Source organism: Plectropomus leopardus, chromosome 4, assembly GCF_008729295.1.
Source record: "Plectropomus leopardus isolate mb chromosome 4, YSFRI_Pleo_2.0, whole genome shotgun sequence".
Taxonomy (NCBI): domain Eukaryota; kingdom Metazoa; phylum Chordata; class Actinopteri; order Perciformes; family Serranidae; genus Plectropomus; species Plectropomus leopardus.
In genome coordinates, this window is record NC_056466.1 from 25,124,038 (window position 1) to 25,142,307 (window position 18,270).

Below are 18,270 nucleotides of genomic sequence, written 5' to 3' on the forward strand. Positions count from 1 at the left end.
CTGATCATAAACAAGTAATGTTTTTTGGCCTTAACATAACCACCTAGCACTTAGGTGAGTCAACTTGTGTGGATAACAGATACAGATAGCTGTATATTTACTGAGTAGTGGCCCTGCACTATTACCATATTTGTTACAACATGACATCTCTAAATGCTGATATAGGCTATGCTTATCTCTCGGACTTGTTTTATATAAAATCACTTCAGATCACTTGATGAGCCACACTGCAGTTTCCTCAAAGTGTCTTTGCTGGCAATTTCATCAATTAAATTCTGTCTATTGGTGCTATTCAGCTGAGAGGTGAGAAACACATCTCTTGCTCTTAATGACACTACAAAAGTGCCAGAACATGTCTGTTTTTTATGTCTTTACAAGGGAAGTTGACTTTTATTTTACAATGTGTTCTTTTCTTCAATAAATTTGTTGGAATGTTTTTTTGAATGAGTTTCCAGTTATTAGTTCTTATTTGTTAAATGCTCACTCTGTGATCATGCATTCACAGGGGTATCTATACAATCATAGTAAGGAATGTCCCACAGTCCCTGTTGGAAGTCTTAGCCACTCAACAATTGTCCTTCCTTTAGCATAAAGAATCACAACGGGCCTTCGTTAAGGGTCAAGTTATGAGCTAACCTTGTGCAAAAAGAGTTGACTAGAGTTAAAAGTGAGCCACTGTAACTTTGAGAGGAAAGTGCTACCCGGCAGTGTTCAAGGAGCAAAAGAATAAAAGAGGGAGAGAGGAGGATGAAGGGAGAAAGCAACTGTATTATTTTGGCCCTTTGAAAGTAAACAGCATGCAATGTGGCCATGATGCAACAGCAGGAAACAAGAGGGTCACCGTGTTGTTGTGTTTCCACCCGTCAAAGAGAGAGACAGGCCCTCTGCTGCGCCACAGCACACCTTTAATCTCCTCAAGGTGTCTCTCAAAAGAACCAGACAAAGATAAATGAGGGAAAAGATGGGAAAAGGAAGGAGAGTGGAATAAAAACTGCACTGCAACGCACTTTTGAATTCAACTTTTTGAATTTGCCACAGGTGGGAGGGTGAGATTCATGCACTGAGGGACACAAATTATTTATTTAGAGTTGATTACAGTCATTAATATAGTAAGGGAGGAGAGAAAGAGACAGAGGGAGAGATAAATGAGTGCTGTTTGTCATCTACATTAATCAAGCTGATCTCTGGAGTCATGGCTGTGGGATGGAGGGAAGATGAAATGGTGGGAGGTGGAGATGAAAAGACAGGCAAAGGTTGTTCCGTGCAGCTCTACATATTCCTATGAAATCTAAAAGCCCCAAACACAACCAAACTTCTACTGTCAGCATCAACACAATTGAAAATATTGCTAGCTTTGGGCCTACTTTCACTGAAAACTGTATTCGGTGAAGTAAATGTAATTTAATTTAATTTTCTTTCCGTCTTTACAATTTAATGCTCAAGATCAAAGGATGTTTTTCCTTTAAAAGGAAATCTTAATAAAATGGTTGGTTACTCAAATCAGTCTTGTTTTGTGCATCCTGTACATAATTAGCCTGTCGCGATTCTTTGCCTTGCATGTGTCCTTTGTATAGACAATGATGATGTGAGGCGTAGCCATCCCAGTGAATATGTCTGCATGCACATAATTGTGATCAGTTGTTTGATGTTTTCTGTTTACGTGCTTGCTGAAGTAATTGTCATATCCTATGAGAAAGCAAGAAAAGCCTTATTCTACTTTTGAGACATTTTTGTACAAGTGAAAAAAAGAGTTTTACTTGTAATTTCTTTTTTATAAGTAAAAAGTGTCATAACAATATTACAATTGCTTGAAAGATTGATCTTTGTATCAAAAAGGTCAAAGCTCTCTGTGGTCCCTCTCACCCCATAAAGGGACACTTCACCAATTTTCAGACAGCTTTATATGACTTTATGCCATTTGAAATTTTAGTTGGTTTTGGTTTCCATTTTGGTTTCCCTGGATCTTGGGCTTGTTGGTTGAATTACAGACTGTACCTCTGTATTTTCATATTGCCTGCCAATGCTGACACCAACAGAATTTGGTGCTATACACCTGTCTGCAGCTGTTCAATTCGGACAAATCGGAGCTATTGTCATTTCAACTAGGAAAGACATAATTGAGATATGACAATACTTTATTACAAAGCGCAGGAAAAAGATTAATGATGAAAAGTTCTCTTGCAATTAGACCCCATGGAGATGTGAATATTTATGGGGTAGACATGTCATGGTTAGTTAAGAATATTCCCCAGATGAAGTTAGACTAATGGTGGAAGTGAATGGAGTTGGCTGATGGTCTGGATGCTGGGATGTGAAGGAGGACTGAACACTGGTTGTGATGTAGACTGGAGGTGAATGGGGTGAAGTAAGGTTGCATCTGTTTGCCCTGAAATGTCAACTGACAGCAGCAGCAGAGAGGAGAACTGTTTTAAAATTTAACAGCGATGACATGATCGGCTTAGAGAGACCACTGAAGAGTGAGACAGAGAGATTTGTGAATGAATGTGAGTGTAAAGAGAGTCTTCCTGAGTAAACCTCCAAGTGTCATTAGATTAAATTTAGTCTGATCTATTAATGATCTGATCTATCAATTCACCGTGAATAAAATAATGAATAAGAGAGGTAAGATGTTCATGGGTACAGAGCAGCACATACTTAACGTATAGAATGAAGAAGAAAACATCAAACTAAAGCTCAACAAAACATAAGCAGAAGCAAGGAGAACCTTCGGCAGTACATTAGAGATCTCCAGTGAGAATATAGTAGACTCAGTTCAACACAGGAAGAGTTGATCTCCAATGCTGCTGAAATCCCCTGCCGCATGTATCTCAGGTTTTTGCAGTTCTCACCTTGAAATTGTGTCATCGTGGGTTAAAGCACACGGTGAATAATACACTCAAGTGGCCCATAGCAAGAGGATGCATTTTTCTAGCACATTTAAAAGCAGAGATGTTGACTTCTGTGAATACTGAGCACACACTGTACTTCAGCCCAGTGCAGTTCTGAGTCCTGTATTTTAGCAAGGAATAACTGCAACTCACATTGATAAATCTGACATGAGTTGCAGTTGCAGAGACCATTTTTTTTAAATTGGTCCAGTATTGAGAAAAAGTACTACAGCCAGCAGCTGCCAAACAGGCTACAATATCACAGCTTTGGGAAATGGCGTACTGTCATGTAAGTCCAAATAAAAGTGCTCGTTTTTGCCACTGACATGCTCAGATTGTTAGTATATTTATCTGACAATGTTGTGGAAAGTATTTCTACAGACAGATGAAATGCTTGGGGCATTATGACAAAAAAGGAAAAAAAAAAATGATTTAGAACCCAACACGTTGGATCCCTGCTGAAACCAAAAAATAATAGGTTTTCTCTGATCTGTAGTCTGAACCATGGCAACACAGATGGACATGTCATGTGCTACAGGTTGGAAAGAGAGGATGGTGTCTTGCACATAATAGTCTTCAACTACAACAAGCAGCAGAAGTTTGTAACACTGCCAGATGTCGTCAGTTTAAAACGGTGCCAGTAACAACATATAAGGATGTTTCTTTTTCTTTCTTTTATTTCTAAACCTAACAACATGCTTTTGTTGCCTAAACATAACCATGTGCTTTTGTTACTGTGAGAAATTGACGTAAATGCAAGGTGTTTAACCAATGTGGTACTTTTATTTGCACAAAGATGCATGTAATAGTAATAGAATAAATAAATGTAAACAGTTGCTGGGTGGGTAACGGTGCAAGAAAGAATGTTCCTCAATCACTTTTCCAGTTAATCTCTGTGCCACTCAATCCTTTAGGTAAGACCCAGTCCCAGACTCAATCATCTTCTAGTAAAACACCTGAGTTAAGAATAAGACATCAAAGAAAAAAAAGTTTCACATGCACGGTAGAGAATCTGGAGTTGTTTCCCTTGTTGGAAAAGTTGATAACTTGTAGCCTTGAGTATATCTGATGCTTTGTAGTGACTTACATGCCTCCGTGAACATAATTACATTAATATCCTGAAGTCATGGCAAATGCAAGCTGCAAGAGATAATACTCTTGCATTTAAATATGAGTTAGTGAGCCCTAACAGACAATTTATTAATTGACCTTTTACATTTGCAATAAAAGCCTAGTGCCAACTTACAGTACCTGCTTTTAGGCAGCGCGGTGCTCACATTAAATGATTTTTGCAGAGCATAGATGATGTCTGACTTAACTCACTACATGAACGTCCCTTGCACTCTTTTATTACTCTGCAACTTGCAATTACAAAGATTGATTTAACATATTCCACTATTTGCAGTTATTGAAAGCCCCCCTGGATATCAGCCTTGTGCCTACAATGTAAATGTGACATGGCAATGGTGCCTAAGGGGCCGTGGTGGTGTGCAAAATTGAATGCAAGTCTAGAAGGGAGCTTGGGCATTCAATCCTTTTATCTAAAATGCACACAGTTATAAATGTTTGCTTTCAAACCATGCCTAAAGGAATACTGAGTCATTGCTCTGACCTTGTGGCAGATTCTTCAACCACAGTGCTCTGCATTATTCATGTTTTAACACAGACAATGCAGAAAAATAAAATGCTATTCCACATTATTAGTATTTTCCCCTGAAAATCTCTTGCCAGCTTGCAACATTGTTGTTATACGCTGTTAATTTCTGTTTGGTAATCAAGCTTGACTTTAACACTTGGCCTCTGGGGCAAGTTGGTTGGGGTAGTTGGATGGTTGAGCATTTAGCTATATGGACAGAACATGTTTCTCACTCCCTGACAGTGTAATTTTGTGCAGATGTGAGGCTGGACAGTAAGAGAGACTGACAGTACATTGTTGCTTTATGACAAACAATAAACGTGACGTTTTCTGCTATGCTTGCAATAAACATTCCACTCTCATAAAGACACATAAAGTCTTCCTTATTGCCTGAAGGCGACAGTGTTCTTATTTGCCCTGCGTCACCGAGCAGCATTTTCTGAAGTTTTAATGTCCTTTTATTAAACACAGAAAAAACAGATGGTTATTGTTCACGGTCATATAACTCCCTCCATTGCATAAACAGTAAAATAATCTTGTAGCTTTTACAGTGTTCTATTCAAGACATGCTTTATCAACAGATAAAACATTTTCCAGTACCCATAATGTAATGCAGACACAGACCTTAGACAAAATACAATACAATAAAAACAAAACCACAAACAACACCATGCAATATTGAATCAACGCCTGTAGGACAAAAACTCAATCCCGATACACCCCTCGCCCATTAGCCCTAACCCCTCTGGTTTGCACGTTAATGACTAGTGGTAGGGTGTTGAATTCTTGTTGTACAGGGGTAGGGCAAAGTGTTATGGCTACATGGTCCTCCAAAAGAGGTTTTCAGAGGTAGAGGTAGAGTGAGAATCATCCACAAACTGGCTTGACAAGCAACAAAAGAAACCCTTAAATGTACTTTCTTTGGTAATAAAGATTTAGAAATGATAATACCTATCATCTAATCTGGTTTAATGTTGAATCAATGTATTATGGTCCTTTTCTTTATAACAAGCATGACAAAACAGCTAATGTTACATTGTTATTGCTGATTTTTGCACGATAGTCTTGCATTTTCACACAAGAGACATCACAACAGCTGAAGACGGCATATACCAAATGTCCGTCAACAAACTCGTTGTTGTCGTCTCTTTATCGAATGCCATCCACAACTACTGATGATTTATCAGCCAGCATCCTGACTAACTCTGTGCCAACGGGCAAAGGGGCACTTGAAAATGATGTGTAGGGGTTAGAATAAGACCTGGGATTGGGGCGCAATCTAGGGAAGCCAAACATTATGAGCTACGGTATTCATTTAAACCTTGTTGTATCGTCTGTTATTTCGTTCATGCCTCAATCTTGTGCCATCAAGTGTGTGAACATATAAAACAGAGAGTAAGTGAGGTATCTTTAGTGCACTTCAACTAATGGATACTTGTAATGCAGTATAAAGTGGTTTTGAGTACGAAGCTGCTTTATTTAAAAGGAAAAAAAAAAGTCTCTACTTTATTACAATGAAATCCATCACAACCTATGCCAAACATCCTTTCTTGTAAATGCCTACAATACCAGAGGCAAGGAGAGGGCTCTCATGCTTGAAGTACTACATATCTGTCATTTTATTATTGTGTCCAACCACCAGCAAACAGTATGAAGCTTATTGTTCACTGGTGCAGAAGGATGACTTCATATGGTCCGTTAAATCTGCTCCTTACCGCAAACATACCCACACATATGAACAAAGCAATGAAAACAATGTTTGCCATATTGCAGCCAAAACAGTATGAAGACAATTAGCCTTTGTGTAATTAAAGTGCAATCATAAGGATAACTGACAACAATGGCAGTAAATCTATGCCTTTATTGAGTCCTTGATGGCCCCTTAAGTGTATCCCAGTTTGTTAATGCTTAGCTCTATGTATTTTTAATTGCCTCATTAAAAGCATTGATTTGATCATAGAGAGGCAGTATAAAATGAGGAAGACGTGCAGTCTGAACTCCGCTGATTGGATAAGGGAGGAGATAAAATTAGACTACTTAGTGTCTGTGTTTCTCAGCCAGCCAAATCAAGCCAGAAAGATCTCGCTCTAGCTGAAAATGTGATCACGGCGAAATATGATTGTTATGTACATCATTTGTTTCTCAGAGGGGGATTTGCAAAGATGTAGATTCATAATTAGGCTGTGTGTAATGGAACAATTGAATTTTATGCAAGGCTTTGCGAGTGCTCACTCTGCACACTAATCAGAAACCAATTTTAGCAGACATTCAGCTGTTTAACTGCCAGAGTGACGCCATGTTTCCGAGAATGAGTGAAAACAAAATATGATTCAATTCTGTATATTCTTACATTCCCGCAGCTATAGGTCCCCAAATCCAGCCAAAAACAGTTTTAACTAGAAGGACACATGACAGACTTCCTCTTGAGAAATTCCACCACAAATCATTAACCATCTTTTACTCTTCATGGCCTTTCCCTTCAGTCCCCTAATGTCGCAGCTTTTGATAACCCACTTTTTGAGCTACATCAGCTCAATGCCACAGAAATGAGGTGACTGATTCCACTAAGATAAAAGGGAACGTAATTAGTGTAAGAAGGTAAAGATAATGAAGTGATAAATGTAATCCTGAGTTTAGGAGAAGGTAACAAGGTCAACGGGGAATTCACTGGTTTAATAAGAGATGAGGTCCATGCATGATTAAAAAAGGGGGAGTTAAAGGTAAAAATGACACAACAGAATAAAGGAAGAAAGGATGAGAAAGACAGCAAAGACAAAAAATATAACGTAAAGGGCAAGAGAAAGTGCGTTGAATGACAGATGAAAAAGGGAGAACTTTGAGTGCTGAAAGTCACTTTTAAAGTTGGTGGGGTTGTTTTAATGACAGGTACTGGATAAGTGAATGACCCTTTGTTTCTCACTTCCCCAAAATCCAACTTTTCAAACACACATGCATAGGCGGACACACCCACAAGCACTTTCCCTCACTCTTCCAAAAGTGCATTTGGCTTCTGCGGTAACACTTTTATTTTTTAGAAATAACCCCATAAAATAACACACACCCGTACACAAGGGTAATGAGTGCTACCAATATTTCTCTTGCTTGGGGAGAAAGAGCATTCATTATCAGCACCATGCACTTAGAAAAATGAAAAGTCAATAAGACAGCCAGAACATAAACACACACTCGCACAGGCTGTAATGACTGCCAGCTTTCACCAAGAGACAGATGCACAGGTGAGGAGACTGGGAATGGGAAACAAACAGTGAGCAGTAATTGAGCTGGCCAGTTTAAGCACTTGTCAATATTATACTCTGTGGTATTCTGAGTGCACAGCTTTATTCCTGTTCAAACATCAAACATAAAACTATCTTCACCTGTTATAACTGCACTTTTGCTTTCTTTTTTTTTTTTTTTTGCTTTAAGTGAAAGCAGGCATTTATAACTTTACTAAGACAAATTTCAGCCCAGTCACAAGGAGAGAATGTTGGCTTTGTGTTTTTCTGCAAACCACGGATACTTGCACAGTCTTAGTGTTTATTTAAGTGATGTAGCATTAACTGACTTAATCATCTGGAGGTGAAGGTTCTGGTAGATGGCATGACACCTACGCGATACACATGCCAAGCTGCAGACAACAGTTTGAGAACAACACATAAGAAAACCCATTGTTTTAATAGTAAGTCATGTTTAGTGACCCATCATCATGTTAACACCAAGGATAGTGCCATGGAAAGTGGTCCTTTTTTAACAGACATTGCTGCTGTTCCTGCCAGGATAGCGCCATGTAAAGTGTCTATGTTTTACAGAGACATCGATGCATCTACAGGCAGGATTGTGCCATCAAAACCAAATATTCTGAGCCAAAATTTGGTCTTTTTGAAACCACAACCAAGGACTTGTTTGTGCCTAAACCTAACCATGTGTTAACCACAGCGCTGTTGTTTCAAAACATAAAGTTTCAGCATATCCGAAATTAATGTACAAATGTAATATATCTGTGGTTTCAAGAATTTCAGCAGTTGAACTGAAGATTAGTTGCTAGTCTAACACATAGCTGTACTATAGCTTGCATAATGTAGCAGTAGGTTCTTTAACAACTTTTTCAAAGTGAGGTAACAGAAAAGGACAACTATAATTAGCACTTTGACTTGTGAACAAGGTTCGTGTTAACTAACATCAGTATTTTAGTTTTTAGTTTTTAAAGTTTGCTCTGCCATTCAGAGCTGAATGAGGAACATCTCTGGTCCTGTCATGATAATAGTCCCAATGCATGCTGCGTTCTCCTCTGGCAGATGCAAATTCACCACCACTGCACTGCCTCTAATGCTGAGACATCATCACCTAGGCGGGTGAAAGGGTATGGCTTCAAAACTCCCAAGTTCACTCATCATCTTTATAGTGGGCCATTCAGAAGACAAAGATGACAGGTTCTCACTCACTTTAATGAGCTGACGGCGACAGAGGATGGAGAGGAAGAGAAGGGATGGGGGGAATGAAAGAAAGAGAGAGAGAGAGCAATAAAACGGAGATAGGAGGCCCAAGGCTAACACATGTACTCTATGGAAAGATGGGCCGTCAGGAGGACACCGGGTAAATATAGAGGAGTATATGTGTGTTTAATTCTGTCTGTCTTATGACATTCAATTGAGTGTAGAAAGATGTGAAACATACCCTGAACAAGTAATTTTAACGGTCACAATGAAGAGCATCACCCTGCACTAACTACAATTACAGCCTTGCAGTGGTGTGCCTCCACACACCGGTCGAGTTGCACTTACAATTTACATCCACATCTGTGAAAACATGGAAGAGCTACATATATAATCAGCACATTTTTTAAGATGGGTACCCAAGATTACCGTCACCAAATCAGTATCTGATCAAATATCCCCTTCTGTTCCCCAGTTAGTGTGTTTAATGGCAAAAACACCAGGAAGCATTTTTGAAGAACATTTCACAGTGAAGGTGACCTTTGACCTTTTGGATATGAAATGTCATCACTTCATATTTAGAAATTTGTAGGAAATTTTGTCATAATTACATGTGAATTCTTCATTTTGTCCAAAAACATGTTTTGTAAGGTCACAGTGACTTTGACCTCGGACCACTAAATTCTAATTCATTCTTCAGTCTAAGTGGATGTTTGTGTCAAATTTGAGGACACTCCCTTAAGGCTTTCTTGAGATATCACGTCCATGAGAATGAGACAGACAGTGTCACAATGACCCTGACCTTTGACCACGAAATTAAAATCAGTTCATTATTCAGTCAAAGTGGACACCTGTGCCAAATTTGAAGACATTTCCTCAAGATGCTCTTGAGATATTGCATTTACAAGAACGGGATGGACAGATAGACGGATGGATAAATGGAAGGACAGACGGACAAACGGAAGGACGGACGAACAACCCGAAAAACATAAAACCTCTGGCAATGGCTGTCACCAGCAGAGGCATAAAAATTCCACTTTAATCTGTTCCCTTTTGATGCTGTCATGTAAAAGAAATGTCAAGCACCTAACAAAAAAGATCAATTAGAACCAATCTTCCCTCCAAGCTGATATTTTGATGACCTATTTCTTATCATTTATATTGATCAATAAATCTCACTGACCTCATGAAAAACTTAAGGATAGTATCATCTCTTTATTTTGTCCCTTGATGCGCAGCAATTTGGTCCTTCTCTCCTTCCTCTGCTTCATTTATATGCACTTAAATTCATACCTATATTACAGTCCAGTGTGTAATTAGGTGTCAGTACACCTGTGTCTCGGTATTCTACGTTAACGTAGTAGTCCAAACGTTGGCGGGCATTTCACCTTTCCATACCACTGACTGTGATGATCCTGTACCTCTTGTACAAGCTACAAGCTGAACGAGCTGTTCCTCTGGTGAGTTCCAGTGGTGAATACTAATGACGGGTTTACTGAAGTGGAACTTTTCTGCTTCCGATGTGGCAAGTGTCTGGTGAGGAGAAATAACCGTCTTACTTTCAGGATTTCAGAGTATTCCCATGAGGATACTGAAGAAAGAGAGTGAAGAGAGTGTGTGTGTGTTTTTCTTTGGGTGTGTGTGTGTTAAATGTGCTGCTGAGTCAGCGCAGAGGCAACAAGAAGCAGCGGCACGGAGAGACCAAGGGATTTCCGGAGCCCAATAGAAGAATCTCCTCAGGAGGATTCATTCTGTCCCATTCCATCCCATCACCCAGCCCCTCAGGTCTTTAGTGTGTGTGTGTTTGTGTGTTTGTATGTCACAAAGTGGTTATTGATGGAGCTCCTACTTGCTTGGCAGGTTTCCCTGTGTCTGGGGAATTTCGGCCCAAAGTTGTAGCTGCTGTGTGAGAGTTTATGACAGAATAAGTGTTTGTGTGTAATTTGTGTTTATGTGCCAGTGTGACAGGAAGGGAATATCAGTGAGAGAATTTGGTATTTATGTGCGAGAGCAACTTTAACATGCGTGCAGTCACTAGAGCATGACTTGTCAGACTGCACAAGCGAGTTCACACAGCACTCTTCGTGTCATCCTGTAGGAGCCTGACTAAGTTGGCTGCAGTTCGCTGTCTGGCTGTCGACTTTTAAAACAGACTGATTCAGCTGACTGCGAGATAGGCAGGCAGAAACACACTCATCCAGACAAACGTAAGCATTAAAGTGCTTTTCTTGGTGAGGAAAGCGGCTTTAGGGAGTTTTAATGGCAGGAGGTGAGCTGTCAGGGATTTCCAACCTTCAAAGTGTCAGAAAGGGAGAGACTGCGTGTGCGTATAAAGACACTACAAGTGCCTGGCCAGCCTACAGGTGATGAATATCTAGATGCTGCATTCGCATCAAACGAGATAGACAGTGAAGAGAAGCCTTCTACCTGAAAATATCATTTGCCTCACCTGCCAGGTTGTAAATGCTACTTGGCAATGATCTTCTGTCTCTGAAAAACATCCTGAAAGCTGACGTCAGCCACCAAGCACATAAAGTCTGGCCTAGGGAATGAGATAGTCGTTTCTACCAAAGCCAAAATTAGTTTGCTCATTTAATGATGGCAATTTACAAAAGATCAAATGACTGACACAAGTCAATTTGCCCTGTCTCCATGAAATCATTTTTATACTGCATTGATATTTGCATTGTGGTGACACTGTAATTGCTGCCAGGGTTAGCTAATGTTACTTTGAGTTAATGAAACACTGCAGTTATGTACCATGATGGATTCACATGACGGTGGTTTGGGGTGGATGGCGTATAAACAGAGTGCAAGAATGTGACTTCAGAACCCAATACTTGTGTCCAGACTCCTATCTGTGGTTAGGTTCAGGCCTTGGTAAAGGTTTAGTAAGATTTCTCTGCTATTTATCAATCTAGATTCTGGGTAAGGGGATCGATTCCAAGGGGGTCCCCACAATTACTGCAGAGGGGGCCACCAAATTATAGTTTGATTATTTGTTTATTTATATATCAATTTATTTATTTATGCAAAAATGCAAAAAGTTACATGAATCCAACATGTCATTAGCAGATAAGCTCAGACAAAAAAACTGTGCAACACCTATCCATAACAGCGAGGTGAAGGTTGGCTAACATTTATGTACTCCTAAAACATATTCTTTCACTTTGAGGTAAGGAGTTCTTGACTTGAGAAGTAATGAAGACCCCTGATCTGTTTTGGTGCAAGTTGCCGAGTATTGGGAAGATGAGGCATAGAGATGCCTGTTGTCTTGATGGAACACAACTTGTTGTGTCCAAAGAGCCCAAAAAAGGCATTTTTAAAAAAACTCAACAGCAATGTCTCTTTCTAGAAATAATGACCCAGTTACTCACGATAATCCACAGACCTTGTTGTGAGCAGCTTCACGTATTTTCTTTCTACCTGACACCAGCAAACTGCATCACCAGGGCTGTACATGACTCAGAATTATGTCAGTCCAATCAGATTCGGCCGTTAAATATGATTATTTGGCGATTCTTTTTTCTCTCACTCTCTCTGAATAAAGTTTTAACGTTTGAATGGGGCTTAACAGGACGTTAAGTGTGACAGTGGTATTCATGTAATATAGTAAACAAGCTAACAGTGCTAATGACAGATCAGCAATGTGTGACAACATTTTTTTGCCAATGCTTAGATATCAAACAAAAGTCAGACACTATCGTATTAAGTTGCTGTGAGCTGTAAATTTGCCACTTCTAAGCAGAAGGGAGAAGATAACGCTTTCTCAAGGCCTTATAGTTCAGAGTCTCTTCCTCCTCTGTGCCGCTGCAGCACGTCCCCAGCATAAAAGAAATAATACTGCTCGACTTGTAGCAGCCTCAGTCGTATGAGCGGTCTCTAACTGTTGATTTGAATCTGCGGCGGCCCTGTATCACTGCACAGAAGGAAGCGTGCATCTTGTACTAATAGGCTTGAGCCCGTGACAGTGCAAGATAAGTACAAATAATTGTGTCCTTTTTGGCTGAGGTATAAAACATTAAGTATCAGTATATTCACAATGTGTAGATGAGTAGGAAGGTTACTATGTTAATAGAGAATGTAATCACCCATTATTATATTTTCCTTGAAAACATATCTGCTGTTTCAAATCAGTTTTATATAAACAAAATTTCTAGGAGACAGGGCTGGATCCACCAACAATAATGGATATGGTTTTCATTTATGATTTAAAGTCTTTTACTTTTGTAAAACAATTATTCAGGGAGTAAAATGGGAAGCAAATACTCATTGCTAAATATGCAGTTTTTTTCAATAAGAAAGTAGGGAAAGGCTGAAATACACTGAGAGGTAATGTGATGCATGTCATTTTTATTTCCCTAATGCAACCACACATTCCAGCAGCCAGTCACACATTGGTAACATTTCATGCCTTGTCAAACCATGCCTGAAAATTTTTCTGACAACATTGATAAGCATCCAAAGCTCAACAGCATCCAAACTTAAGAGACCTAATCATAGACAAAAGAGAAATATAACTAACCATTTGATTTATTGTTATTGGATAAAATCACCAGTAGGAAGGGTAAACTTCTTTTTAAGTCACAGTGACAATAACCATCTTTGAAGTCTGCAAATACCTCATGACATAATTAAAGTACTGGGCAGTTATGTGACAAGCACTTATGAGCAAGATTATGATTATGAAAGAAGATAACAGCAGGAATTCCAACTATGTCAGACTGGCCTTTAAAAGTGGATCTTTCACTTCTGACATTACAGTGTCTGGTTTCCTTGAACTACTTTAATGTATTACCAAGTGAAATTGTGAGTCCCATGCACAAGTCCAGTCATATTCTGAGGGAGTTAATGAAATCACAGCCTGGCTGCTACAAGTCGTCACTGTGATACATAAGAGAAAATCCAAATCTTTTTGTTCCAACCCCGGGGAAACGTTCAGAGGGCTTTTTAGTGCTGACCGGTGGCTACTGAACTGTAATAAAGATGTGAAAAAAGAGAAAATATGAAATCCCAACAAGACAGGGACAAAAGTTCACAGCTAACTCCATTTTATATTTAACCTGCTCTGAACTCTAACCATTGCCATCGTAATCTTAGTGCCTGGGTCACTAACCCTTTATCTCTGCAACTTGCCTCACTGAGAGGCACTAAATGCCACAGTTTTTAGTACACACTATCCCTACGTCTGTAGCTGTCCTCTGTGTTTGGCACTTAAATTTAGTTTTATCAGAATTAATTAAGCATGGGTTTTGTGTTTTTTGGCTTTGTGAATGCAGCAAAAATAATAAATGCTTTCATGTTCAGTTGTATTATGATTTAACTTTAACTGTCTTGATTTAACTATGGCTTTACTATCTTTTCAAGTCCACCATCTCTAAATGAGCACTCAGTCATCCTGTTATTAGTAAAATTAAGTTATTATCTTGTTTCGCATGACAACTACACCGGCATACATATTACTACCGCCATCATTTCTCTCCCTGAGCAACTGCTGGTAAGTCTTTCCACTCTTACTGGTTATATCTGCACACTTGATACCCTTAATAACGTTAATATTGTGTTCAGCACAACTGACGACTTCTCTACAACAATCTCTGCCATGGTTGTGGAAGACTCAAACACAAATGGCACACACCTGCATTAAAGTCTTTATAAGGTATGAAAAAAATAAAGAGAGAGCGAGAGATAGACACATTGTGATGTTTACAATGATAACTTAGAGTTTATACTCTAAAAAGCTGGAAGTATGACCCCAACACATTTCCTGTTGTTATTTGCTGTCATCCTACTAATGAATTCCAGGATGACAATATTTTTATTGCTACTGAGTCTGATCTTTATTATCTATTCCTCTTTGATCACAGTGACAGATTCGTTGATCAGTCTGTGTAAAACAATACAATGTGGCACAACTCTCCAGTGCGGTGTTCATCAAGGTACTATTGTGGGTACGGTTCTCCTCTTCTTAAGAGCATTAACATGCACTTTAGTAACCATACTACAGCCAGCTTTTTTCCAGTGAGCTGCTTTCATGTAAATGAATTCTCAGACAACCTGTGTCACCTGTTTTCTCTGAGTACGGTGGGTACTTAAGTACATGGAAAGGCACTGCATATTTGTCGCATTCGCTAAAAACCTAAAACTGGATGACAACACTGCTGCTATAATCATAAGTAGAACCGATAGATTTCAACACATCACACTGACCCAGACCCCTCTTCACTGGTTAACCATAGACACGACAGAGAAAAAGTAATAAAGCCATACTGTACACCCTATTTTTCTGCACGTACATTTCACTAAGGATTTCCTTGTGCAAATTTTACACTATTTGATTTGTAAGAAATCTTTTCACTCATGTTTTTAAACTTGTTTTTTTTCTAGCTCATGCATCCTATAAGAGTATGTAATGTTGCATAAGTCATATGTCCTCTAAATGATGTCTTCTGTGAGACACTGGGCCCTCACTAATCCAATAAGAGCCTGGAAAAAAATGATTTTGTCAAAAAAACTGCACGGCTATCAGCTTCAGTGAGATACACTAATGGAAAAAGATAGCATTTAGTTTGGTAAACAGAAGGAGGTAAAATGCATTATGGAATTCAAGCACAAACAAAGCAATATGACTGACTGTCTTGGAAAAAAAATGATCTGGTTTGGGTGTTTTTGTAAAAGAAAATGTTTACTGTCAATGTAGTTTATGTGGATGTGTCTTTGTAGTGTGTGTGTGTGTGTGTGTGTGTGTGTGTGTGTGTGTGTCTTACCAACGGTTAGCTGACCGGTCAGTTGCCCCTGATCATTTCTTGCATTGACAGTCACATTTCGGTCCGACTGGAGGATCAATGGACTGTCCTGAAGAGACATGAAAAGGAGGAAAGATGATAAAGATTACAGGAAGTTGTCCATTTATTACATACTCACAACCTACACTATGCATACTGATATACTCACACACATGCCTACTGCTTTCTTTATCTTCCCTGTAACCCCTACACTCAGCCCTCTGGGCATTTAGGAGCTAGTTCTGATTTTTGAGGTGGGGTTATATGGAATACTTATCAATAGTTAGTCAGTGTATTACATACAGTAAATATCAGTCAGCATGCCCCAGGTTTGGAGAAGCAGGCTGGGGTCCAACATGAAAGCTTAGCAGTGTACCGCTATGGATGGGTGTCAGCAACAAAACATATTTTAGCCACCTAAAAAAAAAAAATCACACATAAAAAGATCTATAGTATGCCACCAGACCTCAGTGACAAAAAACAGTAATCTTAGTTTGCCAAACATGGGAGTTGCTAGTCTACCATTGCCTCTATCAGTGAGTTTGTGATCATGTGTGACTTTGGTGAAAATAAACTAACCCTTTAAATGCCAAAGTCACACAAAAACACTAACAAAATACCAGATCCAGGCAGTGGTAAATCAATGGCTCCTGTATTTGTGATGCTTAATCACTTTTTCTCAGTGGAATCTAGCTTTGAAGACAGTGATAGAAATGATTAGTGTTCCCATTGGAAATCACTGTCTGACATTATGATAAAGCAGTGAAAATACCCTCAATATAGAGTACACATAATTTGATGTTAATGTTTTAATGGGACTTTTTTAGGTTGCTAAAATACATTTTGTTGCTGACCCCACCACAGCAGTACACTGCTTAGCTTACATGTAGGACTCCACTGTGCCTCTCTAAACTGGTGGCATGCCGACTGACATCTACTGTATGTCATATATCATCAGTGGGTAAGTACCCAAGACAACCCCACTTCAAAAAATATCCTTTTTATCTGTATAACCAATGTTGCTCTACCCTTTATCAACTTTCACTTTGAACTTAACTCTCTATCTTCTGCCAGCCTAACAAATACTACATCTAGTTTGCATAATCTATTTCAGACAGCATCCTGGCTGTGGGAGTGTTTGCTTGTTTCCAGTTGTGTGTCTGTGTGCACAAAAGGGCAATTATTCCCAACATAAATTAGCTAAATGCAACTGTGACCCTGACCTCTGCTCTCCTCTTTAGTCTGATTGAGCCACACGCTGACCGCATCGGCTAACACTCTGTGGATGTGTGTTGCTGTGAATGCTAACCCGGTGTCTGCCATTTTCATTAAGTTCCAAACTCAATCTAACATCTCACTGTGTCTGTCTCTGTTCCACCATGCTCCGACTGAGGTACATTATCCTGCTCACAGTCTTAACCAACTTTCCTTCCCTCTTTCATTATACGTCTACTCTTACATCTTTTTTTTTCTCTCTTTCCCTTCAGTTCTCTCCCTCTCTCTTTTAAATTGCTTATTTGTTTTTGCGGCGTGAAATGAATGGCTCACAGGTGACCCAATTTCTCTGTTGATTTCCCCAAATTAATATCTTGCTGCATTCCAGTCTGAATTCCAAATGAGAATTGTGTTAAAATTGGAAAGTCGTTGATCCGTTGAAATGGAAAAATCCTCTTTTTTTCCACCCCCCTTCCTCCCTCCTTCCCCTCACTCTCTCATACCACTCTCTCTCCTTTGCTATTTGTAATGGATGGATGTTCATTGTTTTGTGGTCTGGTTGCACGAGTCGTGACCAAATTTCTAATATGTCACACCTGTCTGTGCTCTATTTGGGAGCATCCAGGACTCCCGGGGACAAGCTGATCAAAAACACAAACACGAATCGGTGCACAAACATGAGGGACGCACAGAAAACATACAAAAAAAAAACAGATACAAACAAAAGCTGTGATAACCAACTTTAGAACCCGGACTCTGTAACTACATGTGGGTAATGTAAATACAGACACATATTCCAAATGAGTGCTCAGGTGCAAAGTCATATACACGCCAGCCTCTGTGCATGGACACACACACACACCACCCACTCAAACCATCAGGTAACAAATTTACCAAACAACAAATGAGTTCTCCACATGAGTTTATTGTGCATTGCCTCTCTCATCTGCTTCCTAACGCATGTATACTGGATGAATCCTTGTCAAAGGGGCGTGTGATAGGCTTCACTATATTATCTTTCCAGTCTGTTTAAAGCGATGGGCGCTCTGTAAGGCATGGCGGATGTAATGTGCTTCGCATCATTCCAGCTCAATGGGCAGCATACATGAACAGGCCTGATCCCATTCATTTAGTGCAGGACTCTGTCATTTAGAAGTGCAGCCATAGATGGGAAAAATCATATTTGATTAAGCACTCATATGCAAATGCATGGAAATAAGCACTGTAAATAAGTGCTGCATATTAAAAAGCAGCTAATGTCTTTTTATACAACAGCTGATTGAAGACAAACAATCTGACTGGTGGTGCTTCAG

General features: G+C 39.4%; 1 protein-coding gene across 2 annotated transcripts in view; it reads right to left on the reverse strand.

The window, feature by feature from the left end:
* LOC121942392 (zeta-sarcoglycan) overlaps positions 1-18,270 on the reverse strand; it is a 404,536-nt gene that overhangs the window by 72,965 nt on the left and 313,301 nt on the right. For both annotated transcript variants that reach the window (XM_042485586.1, XM_042485585.1), the window contains exon 4: positions 15,725-15,812. In XM_042485586.1, the coding sequence (XP_042341520.1) occupies positions 15,725-15,812 (88 nt within the window). The remainder of the gene's footprint in view (positions 1-15,724; positions 15,813-18,270) is intronic.